This window comes from Callorhinus ursinus, unplaced genomic scaffold, assembly GCF_003265705.2.
Source record: "Callorhinus ursinus isolate GAN/ISIS: 27379988/994484 unplaced genomic scaffold, GSC_fseal_2.0 scaffold8, whole genome shotgun sequence".
In the NCBI taxonomy this organism is placed as follows: domain Eukaryota; kingdom Metazoa; phylum Chordata; class Mammalia; order Carnivora; family Otariidae; genus Callorhinus; species Callorhinus ursinus.
This window is the reverse complement of record NW_027397070.1, coordinates 40,904,722-40,923,450: the sequence shown is the minus strand read 5'-3', so window position 1 is coordinate 40,923,450 and position 18,729 is coordinate 40,904,722. Positions and strand designations below refer to the sequence as shown.

Sequence of the window (18,729 nt, the reverse complement as noted above, 5' to 3'; positions counted from 1 at the left end):
ATCACAACCAACACCAAAAAAATACAAACAATTATAAGAACATATTATGAGCAACTATACGCCAGCAAATTAGATAATCTGGAAGAAATGGATGCATTCCTAGAGATGTATCAACTACCAAAACTGAACCAGGAAGAAATAGAAAACCTGAACAGACCTATAACCACTAAGGAAATTGAAGCAGTCATCAAAAATCTCCCAACAAACAAAAGCCCAGGGCCAGAGGGCTTCCCAGGGGAGTTCTACCAAACATTTAAAGAAGAATTAATACCCATTCTTCTGAAACTGTTCCAAAAAATAGAAATGGAAGGAAAACTTCCAAACTTGTTTTATGAGGCCACCATTACCCTGATCCCCAAACCAGACAAAGATCCCATCAAAAAGGAGAATTACAGACCAATATCCTTGATGAACACAAATGCAAAAATTCTCACCAAAATACTAGCTAATAGGATCCAACAGTACATTAAAAGGATTATTCATCACGATCAAGTGGGATTTATCCCTGGGCTGCAAGGTTGGTTCAACATCCGCAAATCAATCAATGTGATACAATACATTAATAAAAGAAAGAACAAGAACCATATGATCTTCTCAATAGATGCAGAAAAAGCATTTGACAAAGTACAGCATCCTTTCTTGATCAAAACTCTTCAGAGTATAGGGATAGAGGGTACATACCTCAATATCATAAAAGCCATCTATGAAAAACCTAGAGCAAATATCATTCTCAATGGGAAAAAACTGTGAGCTCTCCCCCTAAGGTCAGGAACACGGCAGGGATGTCCACTATCACCACTGCTATTCAACATCGTATTAGAAGTCCTAGCCACAGCAATCAGACAACAAAAAGAAATCAAAGGCATCCGAATCGGCAAAGAAGAAGTCAAACTCTCACTCTTTGCAGATGATATGATACTTCATGTGGAAAACCCAAAAGACTCAACCACAAAACTGCTAGAACTTATACAGGAATTCAGTAAAGTGGCAGGATATAAAATCAATGCACAGAAATCAGTGGCATTCCTATACACCAACAACAAGACAGAAGAGAGAGAAATTAAGGAGTCGATCCCATTTACAATTGCACCCAAAACCATAAGATACCTAGGAATAAATCCAACCAAAGAGGCAAAGGATCTGTACTCAGAAAACTATAAAATACTCATGAAAGAAACTGAGGAAGACACCAAGAAATGGAAAAACATTCCATGCTCATGGATTGGAAGAACAAATATTGTGAAGATATCAGTGCTACCTAGAGCAATCTACACATTTAATGCAATCCCTATCAAAATACCATCCACTTTTTTCAAAAAAATGGAACAAATAATCTTAAAAATTTGTATGGAACCAGAAAAGACCCCGAATAGCCAGAGAAATATTGAAAAAGAAAAGCAAAGCCGGTGGCATCACAATTCTGGACTTCAAGCCCTATTACAAAGCTGTCATCATCAAGACAGTATGGTACTGGCACAAAAACAGACACATAGATCAATGGAACAGAATCGAGAGCCCAGAAATGGACCCTCAACTCTATGGTCAACTAGTCTTTGACAAAGCAGGAAAGAATGTCCAATGGAAAAAAGTCTCTTCAACAAATTGTTTTGGGAAAATTGGACGGCCACATGCAGAAGAATGAAACTGGACCATTTCCTTACACCACACACAAAATAGACTCAAAATGGTTGAGAGACCTAAATGTGAGACAGGAGTCCATCAACATCCTAAAGGAGAACACAGGCAGCAATCTCTTTGACCTCAGCTGCAGCAACTTCTTCCTAGAAACATCGCCAAAGGCAAGGGAAGCAAGGGCCAAAATGAACTATTGGGACTTCATCAAGATAAGAAGCTTTTTTGCACAGCAAAAGAAACAGTCAACAAAACTAAAAGGCAACCCACAAAATGGGAGAAGGTATTTGCAAATGACATATCAGATAAAGGGCTAGTATCCAAAATCTATAAAGAACTTATCAAACTCAACGCCCAAAGAACAAATGATCCAATCAAGAAATGGGCAGAAGACATGAACAGACATTTTTCCAAAGAAGACATCCAAATGGCCAACAGATACATGAAAAAGTGCTCAACATCGCTCGGCATCAGGGAAATCTAAATCAGAACCTCAATGAGATACCACCTCACACCAGTCAGAATGGCTGAAATTAAAAGTCAGGAAATGACAGATGTTGGTGGGGATGCAGAGAAAGGGGAACCCTCCTACACTGTTGGTGGGAATGCAAGCTGGTGCAGCCACTCTGGAAAACAGTATGGAGATTCTTCAAAAAGTTGAAAACAGAGCTACCCTATGACCCAGCAATTGCACTACTGGGTATGTACCCCAAAGATACAAATGTAGGGATCCGAAGGGGTATGTGCATCCCGATGTTTATAGCAGCAACGTCCGCAACAGCTAAACCATGGAAAGAATCAAGATATCCATCGACAGATGAATGGATGAAGATGGATGAAGAAGATGTGGTGTGTATATATATGTGTGTGTGTGTGTGTGTGTGTGTGTGTGTATACACACACACACACACACAATGGAATATTATGCAGCCATCAAACGGAATGAAATCTTGCCATTTGCAACGACGTGGATGGAACTGGAGGGTATTATGCTGAGCCAAATAAGTCAATCAGAGAAAGACATGTATCATATGATCTCACTGATATGAGGAATTCTTAGTCTCAGGAAACAAAATGAGGGTTGCTGGAGTGATGGAGGGTGGGAGGGATGAGGTGGCTGGGTGATAGACATTGGGGAGGGTATGTGCTATGGTGAGAGCTGTGAATTGTGTAAGACTGTTGAATCACAGACCTGTACCTCTGAAACAAATAATACATTATATGTTAAAAAAAAAAAAAAAGAAGGGGGGGAAATCAGAGGGGGAGATGAACCATGAAAGACTATGGACTCTGAGAAACAAACTGAGAGCTCTAGAGGGGAGGCAGGTGGGGGGATGGGTTAGCCTGGTGATGAGTATTAAAGAGGGCACGTACTGAATGGAGCACTGGGTATTATACACAAACAATGACTCATGGAACACTACATCAAAAACTAATGATGTGGGGCGCCTGGGTGGCTCAGTCGGTTAAGTGTCTGCCTTCGGCTCAGGTCATAATCCCAGGGTCCTGGGATCGAGTCCCGCATCAGGCTCCCTGCTCGGCGGGGGGCCTGCTTCTCCCTCTCCCTGCCTATCTGCCTACTTGCTCTCTCTCTGTATCTCTCTGCCAAATAAATAAATAAAATCTTAAAAAAAAAAAACTAATGATGTAATGTATTGTGATTAACATAACATAATAAAATAAAATAAAATAAAAATAAATCTAAAAGAAAAACCACTTTATGGCAACTTTTTTCTCAATAACTTTCTCTTCAAATCATTATAGGACTTGAAATGAAAGAGGCAGCATTAAGTTTTAATTAATGACTCCTGATAAAAACTTACTTTCCTTAATTATGAATAAGGGGGAAAATTAGATGTTTTTGTCTAATTTATTTATCAGTAGGAAATACATATAAATACAGAAGTTTTGACATAGGTGGTTCCATCTTTAATTGCCAGAAAATAAGATTCTGCCCTAGCTCCTCTCTTTCTAAATAACACCTTGTATCTTTTAATGATGTGACTGTGTGACCTGGACACATGTCCCAAGGCCACAGCTAAAAGAAATTTGAGAATTGCTCTTCCAAGCTAGGACCACAGCTCTAACCACACATTCTAGGAGTAGGCTCAAGAAGCATTTGACTCTTTGGCCACCTTCTGACAGAAGAGAAAAAATTAAATTAAAACACCCTCAGTATCAGTTATGCCAACTCAAACCCTATGATCTTTGGAACACTCTCTTTAGTACTCAAACAGCACTAAACAATTACATCCTTTATTTTTTTTATTTTTTACTTTTTTCTTTAACAATTACATCTTTTAGGTATCTCATTATAGGACAAAAATTTTTAAGTTCTGTAAGAGCCATATTAAAGTAATAGAGACTTTGGTAACTCCTGACTTTAAAAGCTACCAGGACAGGAACTTTCCAGAACGCTTGGTGAGACGCGGAGCAGCGGCGGCTGCCCGAGCTGCGCCCAGCAACGCGCCCCTTCCCGCTCCCCCACACCGGCCTCGGCCCTCTCACCAGCTGTAGAAAATGGTGAAAGAAACCACTTACTATGATGTTTTGGGGGTCAAACCCAATGCCACCCAAGAGGAATTGAAAAAGGCCTACAGGAAACTGGCCTTGAAGTACCACCCTGATAAGAATCCAAATGAAGGAGAGAAGTTTAAACAGATTTCTCAAGCTTACGAAGTACTCTCTGATGCAAAGAAAAGGGAATTATATGACAAAGGAGGAGAACAGGCAATTAAAGAAGGTGGAGCTGGTGGTGGTTTTGGCTCCCCCATGGACATCTTTGATATGTTTTTTGGAGGAGGAGGAAGGATGCAGAGAGAAAGGAGAGGTAAAAATGTTGTGCATCAGCTCTCAGTAACCTTAGAAGATTTATATAATGGTGCAACACGAAAACTAGCTCTGCAAAAGAATGTGATTTGTGATAAATGTGAAGGCCGAGGTGGTAAGAAAGGAGCAGTCGAATGTTGTCCCAATTGCAGAGGTACTGGAATGCAAATAAGAATTCATCAGATAGGACCTGGAATGGTTCAGCAAATTCAGTCTGTGTGCATGGAGTGCCAGGGCCATGGGGAACGGATCAGTCCCAAAGACAGATGTAAAAGCTGCAATGGGAGGAAGATAGTTCAAGAGAAGAAGATTCTAGAAGTTCATATTGACAAAGGCATGAAGGACGGCCAGAAGATAACATTCCATGGTGAAGGAGACCAAGAACCAGGACTGGAACCAGGAGATATTATCATTGTTTTAGATCAGAAGGACCACGCTGTTTTTACTCGGCGAGGATAAGACCTCTTCATGTGTATGGACATACAGCTGGTTGAAGCACTGTGTGGCTTTCAAAAGCCAATATCTACTCTTGACAACCGAACCATCGTCATCACCTCTCACCCAGGTCAAATTGTCAAGCATGGAGATATCAAGTGTGTGCTAAATGAAGGCATGCCAATTTATCGTAGACCATATGAGAAGGGTCGCCTTATCATTGAATTTAAGGTGAACTTTCCTGAGAATGGCTTTCTCTCTCCTGATAAACTTTCTTTGCTGGAAAAACTCCTACCTGAGAGGAAGGAAGTAGAAGAGACTGATGAAATGGACCAGGTAGAACTGGTGGACTTTGATCCAAATCAGGAAAGACGGCGCCATTACAATGGGGAAGCCTATGAGGATGATGAACATCATCCCAGGGGTGGTGTTCAGTGTCAGACCTCTTAATGGGGCCAGTGAAAAAACACTGCTGACATTTTATATGCAGTAGTGAATGAGTGAAGGACTATAATCATAGCTCACTACTTGCTATTGTTTTTGTTTTAATATTCAACTATAGTAGTGTTTTAAATGAAGAATAAACTCAAATATAAAAGCTCTGACTTTGCCCTGTATGTATGATGACTTCAGTGTGCAAGATAAAGTTTAATATTTGTAAAAACTACTTTAAAAAAAAAAATCTCCCCTAGCATTTGTTTAGGCCATACATTGTAATTAATTTCAGCTCTATGTATATGAAACAGCTCAGACTGAAATACTAGGTGTATGTATTGACTTCAGTGTATGACCCTTAATTGTTAAGCTATGAAGTTAAAACTTGTATTTAATTGGCAGTCAGACAAAGCATTTGTAGAGAAGTGTTGGTCTATAGTTAAGTGGGATTCATTGTGATGCCTCTGCATTTATTGCCTCAACTGTTACTTGAAGATGGCATGCTATGTAATTTGGCCTGTGGTATCATTGACAGGATACCTCTTTAAAGAAGGGGTTTATCATAATGCTGCTGCTTGAGGGCTTGCACTTGTAGAACTGCATTGCCTTCTGCTGTGCCATCTTTTTTTTTTTTTTTAATATCAGTCCTGGTTACACTTTTTTTCCTTCTCTTTGGACCATGATAAGCTTCAGACTAGTGACTTCGGGAGCAGGTTAACTTAGAGTGAAGAGACATTTATGTGGAGAAGTTAATTTGCATGTATGAGATAGGAAGGTGTTTTTTAGGTATGTTACAGGCTTACTTTAAACCATTTAACTTATGCTCCGAAGTAACTGTAATTTAATGTTGGTAGTATAGCAAATTATGATGAATAGCTTTAATTGTATGTTTAAAAGTCATGTTCACAAGCTTAAATCTGGGTATCAGAATTAAGCAAATGAAATGTATGAATGTCTCCTTAATATACTGATTACAAAGCATTAAAAAAAAAAAAATAAAGCTACCAGGACAAGGTAATTTTTTAAGGTCATGTTACTGCTAAAGACCTTTGGGCTTCAACTAAGTACTTGTTCTCACTGGACTTCATAAATCATATCAGGGCCAGGTTTTCTGCACAGCCTTATAAATGGTTAGGCATTACTTTGGCTCTGACCTTCAGCAAAATTCTATCAATGAACAGTTTGTGTCTACATTTCAATGTCCTCTTTTTTCCTCTTAAGTTGACATTTAAATGTTAATAGTTTATCTGTAATTAATGGTGACACCAAATATTGACTACTAAACTATTTTTCTTTTCTCAATCAATATCAGACCGACTACACACACACACACACGTGTGTGTGTGTATGTATGTGTATATATAATATATATATACTATATATGTATATATAATATATATATCATATGTGTATATATAATATATATATGTTAAGCCTTGTGGTAAAACATCTGTTCTTCAGCTGAGAAACTTGATTTTTTAATGCTCTTAAAGCGACCACCAAATTCAACCCTCAGTGATGGCATTATCTCATAAATGATCACTTAGGTTAAAAGAAAAGAAGGTATCTGAGTAGACCAGAGAGAGATTTTCAAAAAAAGGCTGAAACACTGACCTTGAGCTATCTGCACTTCCAACTGGGGACACTCCTTTTGGTAACCCCTTCAATGGTCTGGGGCCTAGGTTTTGATGGATACTCAAAACAAATGCAGATATTCAAACATCTGCTCATATCTGAAAAGTATCTTGAGTACTCAAGTGCATTATGGAATGTGATTAACATCCTTTGATTTTGAAAATTCCCAGAAAAGGAAAAGAATGTAAATAAAAGAATGGAATATATATACAATCGGACATTAGGGAATCAGAAGTATGGACAGAAAATATACAAATAAGATTAAGTTAATACATCTGGAGAAGGAAACACTAGTCCATTCATAAATTCTCTATAAAGTAAATGGGAAGCAACTGTTTCTATTCTCACTTTGCAAATAGGAAAATTAAGGCATGAAACAGAAAAGTAACAATGTGGGGGGAAGTTTACAGGTTTACAAAAGTAATGATTGAGTAAGAACACTAAGGCTAGTCTCTTGAAGTCATAATTTACTGTTCTAATCTTTCCTTAACACAAAAGGACCTCATTTGTTCTTCCTACCTGTTCTTCAGGAAATCTGTGAACTACCTAGTAACCACCATACTATATAATTATCATTTTCATGCATACAGAATATAATTTTAGGCAGGTGTGAAAGATGGGGGAGAAAGGGGAAAAAGACACGGCCTTTGATTTCCAAGAGATATGTGTGTGTGTGTGTTGGGGGCGGGGGGGAGGAGTGAGGGAGGGAACATACTGGAAATCTTTTTGGAAACAGATAGGAATGAATAAAATTTGTCTTAAAATAGGTGGCATAGATGAAGTCCAATATCCTATAGAGTGAGAAAAAATACACTTTAAAAAATTTTTGTCTTTTAATGTTTTTTAGTTCACATGACATTGGGTGCAACAGCAATGAAAAATCAACTACAATATTTAGATTTCATTGAGATAGGCAGGCTCATTCTAATTCTAAAATATTAGCTTATACTGCTAGTGATACATGTTACAACTAATAATGAAGGGAAAACTACATACTACGGTATCCTCTGCTTGCTCAAACATATCAGAGTTTAGGCAGAAGTAAATGCTAAATACTGCTCTCAAGTAGAGCTTAAGAGCTCTGTGGGATTGATGTACACTTTTTAAAAAAGATTTTATTTATTTATTTGACAGAGAGAGAGACAGCAAGAGAGGGAACACAAGCAGTGGGAGTGGGAGAGGGAGAAGCAGGCTTCACGCTGAGCAGGGAGCCTGATGCAGGGCTCGATCCCAGGACCCTGGGATCATGACCTGAGCCGAAGACAGATGCTTAACCAACTGCCACCCAGGTGCCCCTTGATGAACATTTTTTTAAAAGGCCACAAATATTATGAAAGTCTATGGAACCATAAGTTTCTAAGCAGAATGTGACTACAATTTAAGCATAATTGTGAGGACCACATGAAACTTTAAAAGTAGGGTGAGTAATAATTTGCCTGCACAAGTTCTGATTGAACATGCATCCCAAGTGCTCCTTTCCTGAAATCACACTGACAGAGTGGAAAGTTAATATGTGAACAATGGAAAACAACTGAATTAAAATGCATACTGGACTCTAAAAAAGAAAATTATAATTTTGGAAAAAATAGGCTCTGAGAAATACCCATGGCAAAGTTGGTTAGGTCCTAAGACCATAAAGATTCCAAAAGCAAGAAAGTATAGTATGTTAACTCCTTTCCAGAAAGAAAATTTGGATAGCCATTTAAAATAAATCCAGGATTTTAGGGGCGCCTGGGTGGCTCAGTTGGTTAAGCGACTGCCTTCGGCTCAGGTCATGATCCTGGAGTCCCGGGATTGAGTCCCGCATTGGGCTCCCTGCTCGGCAGGGAGTCTGCTTCTCCTTCTGACCCTCCTCCCTCTCATGTGCTCTCTCTCTCATTCTCTCTCTCTCAAATAAATAAAATCTTTAAAAAAATAAAATAAAATAAATCCAGGATTTTAAATAGACCAAAGTTTTAGTTAAACATACCAATGATCTACTCAAGTGGAAATCAAATATCTCTGTATCACAGCTAAAGTTGGTCTCTTAAAAAACATCCAAACAATTTGCTAAGTTAGCTACTAATTATCTTTATAAGGTTTTAAATATGACATCCCACTTAGACAATCTTGTTCATCTTTATTTAAGAAGAAAAAAAGACTACAGGTTTTTTATTTTTACTTTATCATGTTCTGTTGATAAACTGTTCCCTTGGTAGAAAGAATAAGAGCTTAATATAAACCAGAAATGACACCCTTCGAACACTGAAAACCTAAATGCCCCTTAAATGCAGACATCCTGTGTTTATAATATATATTTATAATAAAATATTCTTAGCCATTCAATTAAAATATATATATCATTCGAATAACGAAGGACTAGAATATGTATAATACTTTATATAATATCTGTACATCATGTGTATTTTATATATCTGACAATACCTAGTATACTGGGTAGCTCACAGACACTTAAAACATTATTTATCTTCCACCTTATGTACATATAAAAATAAACACACATTTTAATGTGATATGTTCCCAGCAATTATAAGACATATAAGTCATATTTTTGTTTGGGGAGGAAAGATTGGGTGTTTCGTTTCTGCAATTTGAGATTAAGATGGTCTTTTAGCATTAGTCTATACAAATAGTACTGTGTGGACATTTAAAAAAAGCAAATGTCTTTAATATACAACTTGAAACATTCTCAAGTTTATATGGAGCCTCTACATAATCAGTAGGTTAGATCTCCCAAAGTGAAACCTAAGCAAGATAACCTATTAAATAATGAACAGCCTAGTGGACAGTGATTGTAAGTACCCTGAGGCCAGGGACTATGTCTTGTATTCTACATTCTGCCCATCATCTAGCATGGCACCTTGCACATGATAGTTACATAATAAATACTAGTTGTCCAAAGCAGACTCAAACAGCCCAAATCCTGGCTTTACTTCTACCACTGACATTTTTGAAAATGAAATAAATATTTTGGGAAGTGTCTAGCCCATGACTTACTCCATCTCCCCTCTTAGAGCTATTGACCACAGTACAGAGGAAAAAGCCTGGGCCTGCTGCCATTTTAATCTAGTTTCTATTATATGACCCTTTCTCCTTGTCTTTAGCTGATTGGATCAAGGGTAACTCATGATTCAAACAAAGGCAATGAGAGCATCTCATTTTCAAATGAAAATTTGAAATTAGAGGCACATAAACTGGTATTTGGAAACTAAACAAGTCAGTGGGGCAGAGTATTAAAACAAAGGTTCACCTGAGTTTCTTACAACTTTGTTCTTTTTTTCTGAGGCTAGCTGCACAACTATTCCTTCAATTCTGAGAGGTCCCTTATTTTTTTTTTCAAGATTTTATTTACTTATTTGAGAGAGGGAGAGCGTGAAAGAACATGAGCAGGGGGTAGGGCAGAAGCAGAGGGAGAAGCAGACTCCCCGCCAAGCAGGGAGCCCGATGTGTGACTCGATCCCAGGACCCTGGGATCATGCCCTGAGCCGAAGGCAGACACTTAACCAACTGAGCCACCCAGGCGCCTAAGGTCCCTTAGAGTCTTAAAGAAAAATTTCACTTTTGAGTAGTAAGTAATAGAAATGAACTAAAGTTTTTGAAGCAAGAATCTAGGGCAAGTCACTTCTCTTCATAGGTATTAGAACACATGAAAAATATTAGATGTAGTCTTTAAATAAGCAAGGTCCTTAGATAAGTTAGTTCAAACTTTCTCTCAATCAGGAATTCCTTTGACAACCCCCTAAGAAGTAGCTCATGCTAACTACTTTTAAACAGAAGAAGCCAGCTCTAATTACCAGGTCCCTTTCTAGAAAGAGCTAAAAATCCACCTTCCTATAATTTTGATCTGGTGGTGCTAATACTGTCTTCAACAGAAATTTAAATAAATTTATTCTGCTTTCTATGTGCCAATCTTTTAGCTTTTTGAAGAGAGATGCCCTATTATCCTCTTATATTCACTCTCCTTCAGTTTAAACTTCTCCAGTTCATTCAATTCTTACCCATACCTGGTAAGACACTTGATAAAATACTTATCAAGATAAGATATTTGATTTCTGTCCCTGGCTACTGAGATGTCACCACTAAAGGAATTCTGCATTCATCTCCCCAGTCTGGGAAGAAAAGGCATGGAAAAAGTGCCTTTATGCCCAGAAAACACTTCTCTTATGGACAAGTAATACTATCCCAGTTAGAGACAAGGGAACTGATAGCAGCCCAATTCCAAACAAGCAATAGCAAAGTTTGATATTCCCTTCAACATTTCCTTCCATATCCACAGGTCCACCCACTGTGTCATGCTGCCATGCTTTCCCCACAAAATTATTTTCATCGGTCTGTAGAAGATATGCCTAAATACACTGAGGCATCTGTATGCCCTGCTCCAGTTTCTAAGGCATAGACAGCTCTAATCAAGGCATAGCAGGTGGTATCCTTGCTCGGAAGCATTTTTTTTTAAAGGCACACTAGCAATCTGGTACCAAGTCATCTCATGGCATGGAAACAGAGTATTCAGGAGAAGCAATTTCAGAAGGGCAGTGCAATGATCTTTAAAAAGATCTTAGAAAAAATTTTGTTGCCCATTCATAAAAGCAACAAGAATGCTGGCAAATGTCAAAATCAACTTTCCCAGAACTTTACAAATTAAACAAAGGCTTGCAACAATCAAGAACTTACTAGATGATCCACCTATTCCCACTTAGATATAAACCCAAGAGAACTGAAAACATGTCCATACAAAAAGTTACACATATTCATAGCACCACTGTTCACAATAGCTAAAAAATGGAAACAACCCAAATGCCTTATCAACTGATGAATGAATAAATAAAATGTGGTATATCCATACAGTATATTTGGCAATAAAAAAAAATAAAGTACTGATACATACTAAAACATGGATGAACCCCATGCTAAGTGAAAAAGGTTAGTCACAAAAGGTCACATATTGTATGATTCCACTTATATTAAATGTCCAGAATAAGCAAATCCATACAGACAGAAAATAGACTAGTGGTTGCCAGGGTCTGAAGAGTAGGAGAAATGGGGAGTGACTACTGATGGGTGTAGAGTTTCTTTTTAGGGTGATGAAAATTTTATAAAATGTTCCAAAATTAGGTGCACCTGGGTGGCTCAGTTGGTTAAGTGTCCAACTCCTGATTTCAGCTCAGGTCATGATCTCTGGGTTGTGAGATCAAGCCCGGCATTGGGCTCCACACTGGGCGTGGATCGTGCTTAAGATTCTTTCTCTCTCTCCCTCTACTCCTTCTCTCTCTCTCTCTCCCTTTCTCTCTCTCTCTCCCCATCTCAGAAATAAAATAAAATTTCCAAAATTGGATTGGTGATGGTTGTGCAACTCTGTAAATAATACTGAAACCACTAGATTATAAATTTAAAGTGTTATAAAGAGTTGTTATTTAAAAAAGAGTTTTCACTGATCTAGAAACCGCTCCCATGTTTTCTAATCTTTGTTTCTTTGCGTCTTTGCTCTGCCTGGAACTCATTCCCTTTAATTTCTAACTACTGTAATCAGACCCATTCTCTAAGAGCCCATCTGAATGTCACTCTTTCCACAGAATCTTCTGATCCTCCCAGAGTGAATTTTTCCTTTGGACTTCCAGAATACTTTCTCATGCTTTAGCTCAACTTAAATGTGTTAGCTTTAATTCTTTGTGAACATCTTTTGTCTTCCCTACTAGATCCTAAGATCTCTGGGGTCAAGGATCATGCCTTCTTTGTGTAGATATACCCTGAGTATGTACTAGTTTGTTCTTAACCTAGAAGGAATTCTCAAAGTTTGGTGAATGAGTATGCTTTGCCATATGAGTAAACAAAATATATTTAATCACCTTTACACAACAGTCTAATATTTTTCCATTTTTTCCCGTCTTGTTTCTTTTTAGGAACATATAATACATTGCTTGAAGAATTAATCATCTGAAATTATTCATGTCATGTTTCACATCAAATGTGGTCTCTATTATAAGTCTGTTTTTCAATGCTTTTCCCTTAACTAAAACACTATATATATATATATACATATCTTCCAGAAAAATGGAAAAGCAAGAAAAGCAAAAAGTTTTAAAATTATTTATATTATCTATCCAGCAGGAAGACTAACATTTTTCTGTATTTCCTTACATATGTTTTTCAATGCATCATTAACAGCTTGAGATCCCAATTGTATGTACAATTTTATAAATTTTTCCCTTAATTATGATGCTTCATCACACCATTACAAATTCTTTGCAAACATGAAATTCTTTCCTATAACTGAACCATCATTCTTTTTTTTTTAAGATTTTTATTTATTTATTTGAGAGCGAGAATGAGATAGAGCATGAGAGGGGGGAGGGTCAGAGGGAGAAGCAGACTCCCCGCCAAGCAGGGAGCCTGATGTGGGACTCGATCCCGGGACTCCAGGATCACAACCTAAGCCGAAGGCAGTCGCCCAACCAACTGAGCCACCCAGGTGCCCTGAACCATCATTCTTAATTCTCATATTACGTTGTTTTCAAAATTTCACTATTATGTATATGACAATAAATTACTTAGTGAATAATCTTTCTGTATTTTTTATTATATTTTTAGAATATACAGCAAGTCAATAGATTGATGTGACCAGGTCCAAAGGAAGAAACACTCTTTTTTTTTTTTTAAGATTTTTTATTTATTTGACAGAGAGAGAGAGAACACAAGCAGGGGGAGTGGGAGAGGGAGAAGCAGGCTTCCCATGGAGCAGGGAGCCTGATGTGGGGCTCGATCCCAGGACCCTGGGATCATGACCTGAGCCGAAGGCAGACGCTTAACAACTGAGCCACCCAGGCACCCCAGGAAGAAACACTGTTTACAAAATAACATCCATTAGCTTTTCTTTTTCTTTTTTTTTAAGTATAATATACAGTGTTATATTAGTTTCAGGTTTACAACATACTGATTCAACAATTCTATACACTACTCAGTGCTCCGCATAAGTGTAGTCCCCATCTGTCACCATATGTTATTAGAGTATTATTGACTATATTCCCTATGCTGTACATTTCACCTCCATGATTTACTTATTTTATAACTGGAAATGTATACCTCTCAAACCCTTCATCTATTTCACCCATCCCCTGCCTGCCTCCCATCTGGTACCCACCAGTTTGTTCTTTGTATTTGGGAGTCTATGGAGGTTTTTTGGTGTTTTTTGTTGTTGTTGTTGGTTTTGTTTTGTTTTGCTTCTTTGTTTCTAGCTTTTCTTTATCATAAAAACTGTATGATCCCTAAAGAAAAAAAACTTTTAAATATATAAAGTATATAAGAAAAATCACTCACAATTGGTGTATGTGTTTCAAGTCTTCTCTGTTCTCTGTCAAATACATGCGCTCGTATTTTATGCAGGTTACTTTCCTGTCTGAATTACCACTGTAACATAAGTATTTTAAAACTCTATTAAAAGTTTTGGTAGGGGTGCCTGGGTGGCTCAGTCGGTGAAGTGTCTGCCTTTGGCTCAGGCTATGATCCTGGGGTCCTCGGATCGAGCCCTACATCGGGCTCCTTGCTTAGCAGGGAGCCTGCTTCTCCCCCTGCCTGCCACTCCCCCTGCTTGTGCCTACTCTCTCTCTCTGTCAAATAAATAAATAAAATCTTAAAAAAAAAAAGTTTTTGTAAACATTTTAATGACTTCATAATACTATACTATATAAATATACAATTACATATTTAATCACTGAGGAATATTTGGATTGTTGGCTATTTTTTATTATAAATAAGACTATAGTAAATATCTTTGCATATAAATATTTATATACATGTATGATTATTTCTTTAAGATAGATTTTCTGTTAACAGATTACTGAGGTCAAAAAAAAGGCTGTGGGTAATTTCAATACTCCTGATATTATGACACCAAGTTATATTCCAGGAAAGTTATAATATTTTATACTCTCAGAGATTTATGAATGTGACCATATCATACCCAGCATCAGGCATTATCTTTAAACAAAACAAAACCAAAGAACTAAAATTTGTGTGTGCCTTTTAAATCTGATTTTATTTTTGTATTTAAATATATTGTATATATTAACATTCTCACACATAAGTCTATTAATCTTTTTTTTTTTCCATTGCCCTTAGGCTTAGGAAGTTCTTCTCTATTGAGATTCACATCAATACTTACTGATACTTTCTCCTTGCTTTTTTTAAAGTGCTGTAAACATTACTTGGGAAATATCCAATTGAAATACAATATCTACTTCATTTTTTTTAAGTTTTTATTTAAATTCCAGTTAGTTAACATACAGTGTAATATTGTTACAGGTGTACAAGATAGTGATTCAACACTTCCACACATCACCCGGTGCTCATCACCGCAAGTGCACTCCTTAATCCCCATCCCTCCACCCTCGTCCCCATTCCCCTACCCCTCTCCCTTCTGGTAACCAACAGTTTGTTCTCTATAGTTAAGAGTGTTTCCTGGTTTGCCTCTCTCTCTCTTTTTTTTCCCCTTTGCTCATTCGTTTTGTTTCTTAAATTTCACATATGAGTAAAATCGTATGGTATTTGTCTTTCTCTGACTTATTTCACTTAGCATAACACTCTCTAGCTCCATCCACATCATTGCATATGGCAAGATTTCATTCTTTTTTATGAATGCCTAATACTCCATTGTGTGTGTGTGTGTATGTGTGTGTACACACATATATCTCACATCTTTTTTTTTTTTTTTTTAAAGATTCTATTCATTTGACAGAGAGAGACACAGCGAGAGAGGGAACACAAGCAGGGGGAGTGGGAGAGGGAGAAGCAGGCTTCCCGCTGAGCAGGGAGCCCGATGCGAGGCTCGATCCCTGGACCCTGGGATCATGACCTGAGCCGAAGGCAGACACTTAACGACTGAGCCACCCAGGCGCCCCGTATCTCACATCTTCTTTATCCATTCATCAGTTGATACACACACAGGCTGTTTCCATAAGCTGGTTATTGCAGATAATGCTGCTATAAACATCAGGGTGCATGTATCCCTTTGAACTAGTATTTTAGTATTCATTGGGTAAATGCCTACTAGTGTAATTGCTGGACGATATAGTAGTTCTATTTTTAACTTTTTGAGCAACCTCCATACTGTTGGCTATACCAGTTTGTATTCCCACCAACAGTGCAAAAGGGTTCCCCTTTCTGCACATCCTCACCAACACCTGTTGATTCTTATGTTGTTGATTTCAGGCACTCCAACAGGTGTGAAGTGAAATCTCATTGTAGTTTTGATTCGTATCTCCCTGATGATCAGTGATGTTGAGTACGTTTTCATGTTTCTATTGGCCATCTGTATGTCCTCTTTGGAAAAATATCTATTCATATCTTCTGCCCATTTTTAATTGGATTATTTGGTTTTTGGGTGTTGAGTTTTATAAGAAAAAAAAGAAATACAATATCTATTTCAAAAAATGTATGCGCTCAAAACTGAAAAAATTGGAGCCAAAGTTAGAATGAAGTTTGAAGGAATCTCAGATGCTTCTGCTGCTGTCATATCAAACTAAAGCAAAATAACAGTTTACTTGCAATACTATAGACAAAGGGAAATTTCATTGAAGAGGGAAAATGTAAACTCTGAAGAGAAAAATAGAGAAATGAAAGGAGAAAAGAAAGTGGAATAAAGGAAAAGCTTTTATAATGTTAAAATGTTCAAGAGTTCAGAGCTCTTGGATACTCATTTCATATAAAAATATATTAGTAAATCAATAACCATTCATTCCCCCAAGGGATTTATTAAGGGGGTGAGGAAGATCACTTCCAAAATCACCTTATGAGACTAGCCCTACCCTGATACCAAAACAAGAGAAGGACACTACAAGAAAATAACATTTCAGGCCAATATCCCTAATGAACTGGATGCAAAAATCCTCAACAAAATATTACAAAACCAAATTAAACAATACATAAAAAGGACCATATACCGTAATTAAGTGGGATTTACTCCAGGAATGCAAGGATGATTCAACATCTGCATATCAATCAATGCGATACACCACATTAACAAAATGAAGGATAAAAATCATATGATTCCCATCGCAATCATAGGATGTAGAAAAAGCATTTGACAAAACTCAACATCCATTCATGATAAAAACTCTCAACAAGATGGATATCGAGGGAATGTACCTCTACATAATAAAGGCCATGTAGGACAAGCCCACAGCTAATATCATACTCAATGGTAAAAAACTGAAAGCTTTTCCTCTAAGATGAGGAACAAGACAAGGATGCTCATCTTTACCAGTTTCATTCAATATAGTACTGAAAGTCCTAGCCAAAGCAATTAGGCAAGAAAACGAAATAAAAAGCATCCAAATTAGAAAGGAATAAAAACTGTCTGACCTGATATATACAGAAAACATTAAAGACTCCACCAAAATAAAACTATTAGAATTAATAAATGAATTCAGTAAAGTTGCAGGGTACAAAGTCAATATACAAAAATCTGTTGTATTTCTATATAACAATAATGAACTATCAGAAAGAGAAATCAAGAAACAATCTCATCTACAATTGCATCAAATAGATAAAATACCTATATGCTGAAACTATAAGACATTGATGAAAGAATTTGAAGAAGACACAAATAAATGTAAAAATATTCCATGCTCATGGGTTGGAATAATTCATATTCTTTATATTTCTATACTACCCAAAACAAGCTACAGGTTCAACATAATCCCCATCAAAATTCCAAAGGCATTTTTCACAGGAATAGAACAATCATAAAAATTGTTTTTATGAACACAAATAAAATAAAATAAAATAAAATAAAATAAAAAAAACACAGAAGACCCTGAATAACCAAAGCAATCTTGAGAAAGAAGAACAAAACTGGCAGTGTCACACTCCCTGATTTCAAACTATCTTACAAAGCTATAGTAATCAAAACAGTATGGTATTGGCATAAAAACAGACACATAGATCAAAAGAAAAGAATAGAGAGCCCAGAAATAAACCCATACATATATGGTCAATTAATTTAGACAAAGGAGCCAAGAATATACAATGAAAAAAGGACAGTCTCCTCAATAAATGGCACTGGGAAAACTAGATAGCCACATGCAAAAAAGAAAAAAAGAAACTGGCCCACTTTCTTATACTATATACACAGAAATTAACTAAAAAAAGACTTGAACATATGACCTAAAACCATAAAAATCCTGGGAGAAAACATAGGGGATAAGCTCTTTAACATCAGTCTTGGCAATGATTTTTTGGATTGACCTGAAAAGCAAAGGCAATAAAAGGAAAAATTAGTGGGATTATATCAAACTAAAAAGTTTCTGTACAGCAAGAGAAACTATCAACAAAATGAAAAGGCAACCTACCAAATGGGAGAATATATTTGCAAACCACATAGCTGAGAAGGGGTTAATATCCAAAATATATAAAGAACTCCTACAACTCAAGAGCAAAGAAAAAAAACAATTAAAAAGTGGTCAGAGGGTCTGATAGACATTTTCCCAAGGAAGACATACAAATGGTCAACTGGTACATGAAAAGGTGCTCAACATCACTAATCGTCAGGGAAATGCAAATTAAAATGACAATGAGATATCACTTCACACCTGTTACAACGGCTATTATTAAAAAGACAAGAGAGAACAAGTGCTGGGGAGGATGTGAGGGGAAAAGGAAACCCTTGTGCACTGTTGGTGGGATTATAAATTGATACAGCCACTATGGAAAACAGTATAGGAGTTCCTCAAAAAAAGTCAAAATAGAACTATCACATGATCCAGCAATTAC

The 18,729-nt window shown here is 37.0% G+C and overlaps 2 protein-coding genes across 6 annotated transcripts in view; one reads left to right on the top strand and one right to left on the bottom strand.

The window, feature by feature from the left end:
* RAD51B (RAD51 paralog B) overlaps nt 1–18,729 on the bottom strand; it is a 630,999-nt gene that overhangs the window by 419,436 nt on the left and 192,834 nt on the right. The window lies entirely within an intron of this gene.
* LOC112822266 (dnaJ homolog subfamily A member 1-like) lies at nt 4,060–5,494 on the top strand. Its single transcript, XM_073895409.1, is given in 1 exon segment — nt 4,060–5,494. A coding segment is annotated over 1 exon segment (1,194 nt). The 5' UTR covers nt 4,060–4,152; the 3' UTR covers nt 5,347–5,494.